The following is a 1,794-nucleotide window of genomic DNA, read 5'->3' on the forward strand; positions in this document are numbered from 1 at the left end:
ATTTTTTTATTTATTGTAGGGATGAGGTCTTGCCAAGTTGCCCAGGCTGGTCTCAAACCCCTGAGCTCAGGCAATCCTCCCACCTTGGCCTCCCAAACTGCTGGGATTATAGGCTTGAGCCACCACGCCTGGCTAATTTTTTTAGTTTTTTTGTAGAAACAAGGTCTCCACTGTGTTGCCCAGGCTGGACTCAAACTCCTGGTCTCAAGCAATCCTCCCACTTCAGCCTCTCAAACCTGGGATTACAGATGTGAGCCACTGCGTCTAGCTTGGGCTGGTTGCTTTATGTGATGACTCCCTTGATACGCACAGTAGTTTGATGGTTAATTTATGATACAACTTAGCCTCTAAACTAGAATGACAATGAATAACGTAGGTGAATGATATAAATACCAGTCCCACCCCAGGCTCATCAGGATCTTGTTCTCTCTAAGTTTGGAGACTTTGTCTTCCCATTTTGCAGGTAGAAAAGTGAAGCATCTGCTGGGCGTGGTGGCTCATGCTTGTAATCTCAGCATGCCACTACTCCCAGGTAAGTTTTTTGTTTTGTTTTGGTAGAGGATCATCATCAGCAGTTTTGTTTGAGTTGGAGTCTCACTCTGTCACCCAGGCTGGAGTGCCGTGGCACACTCATGGCCACCACAGCCTCGACTTGCTGGGCTCAGGCGATCCTTCCACCTCAGCCTTCCAAGGAGCTGGAACTGCAGGTGTGCACCATCACCCCCAGCTCATTTTTTTGATATTTGTAGAGGTGAGTTCTCGCCAAGTTGCCCAGCTGGTCTCAAACCCTGGGTTCAGGCAGTCCTCTCGCCTCTGCCTCCCACATTGCTGGGATAGCGTGCGTGATCCACCATGTCTGGCCCCAGCTAATTTTTTTTTTTTTTTAATTTTATAGAGATGAGGTCTCTCTGTGTTGCCCAGGCTGGTCTTGAATTCCTAGGCTCAAGCAATCCTCCCGCCTCGGCCTCCCAAAATGCTAGGATGACAGGTGTGAGCCACCCCAAGCAGCCTGTTTCCTACCTTTGATGTGTTACTGGGTGGGGACATGCGTGTGCCTAAGTCGTGTACTGTTTTCATGGTTTTCAGCCATTATGGGAGGGATGACAGCCCTGTAATGATCCCCAAATCCCAGATGGGCCAGCGAGGTTCAGAGAAGGCCAGGGCTGGGTTCTGGTTGGTCTGCCCGCCCCGCTCGGCCCCTCCTCATCTCATGACGGCTGCCGACCGCAAAGTGTCCGTGGGTGCCAGTTCCCCGGATGACCCCTAATGTCCTCCCACCCCGAGGGGCAGGCTGTCCCATTCTGCTGAGGAGAAGCCCGAGGCCCGGGCTCGGGGCGGTTGAGCCCGGTGCAGCACTGACCCCCGGCCTCCCTGCAGGTTCACCTACGGTCATGCGGGCACCATCTACAAAGACTTTGTGTACATCTCGGGGGGCCATGACTACCAGATCGGCCCCTACCGCAAGAACCTGCTGTGCTACGACCACCGGACGAACGTGTGGGAGGAGCGGCGGCCCATGACCACGGCCCGCGGCTGGCACAGCATGTGCAGCCTGGGCGACAGCATCTTTTCCATTGGCGGCAGCGATGACCACGTGGAGTCCATGGAGCGCTTCGACGTGCTGGGCGTGGAGGCCTACAGCCCGCAGTGCAACCAGTGGACCCGCGTGGCGCCGCTGCTGCACGCCAACAGTGAGTCGGGCGTGGCCGTGTGGCAGGGCCGCATCTACATCCTGGGCGGCTACAGCTGGGAGAACACCGCCTTCTCCAAGACCGTGCAGGTGTACGACCACGA

General features: G+C 55.4%; 1 protein-coding gene across 1 annotated transcript in view; it reads left to right on the forward strand.

The window, feature by feature from the left end:
- The window catches only part of KLHL36 (kelch like family member 36), a 13,542-nt gene that overhangs the window by 11,535 nt on the left and 213 nt on the right, over window positions 1–1,794 (forward strand). Inside the window, exon 4 of the mRNA XM_008072240.2 lies at window positions 1,378–1,792. Within this exon, the coding sequence (XP_008070431.2) occupies window positions 1,378–1,792 (415 nt within the window). The remainder of the gene's footprint in view (window positions 1–1,377; window positions 1,793–1,794) is intronic.

This window comes from Carlito syrichta, unplaced genomic scaffold, assembly GCF_000164805.1.
Source record: "Carlito syrichta isolate Samal-C Ts95f unplaced genomic scaffold, Tarsius_syrichta-2.0.1 Scaffold33826, whole genome shotgun sequence".
Lineage (NCBI taxonomy): Eukaryota > Metazoa > Chordata > Mammalia > Primates > Tarsiidae > Carlito > Carlito syrichta.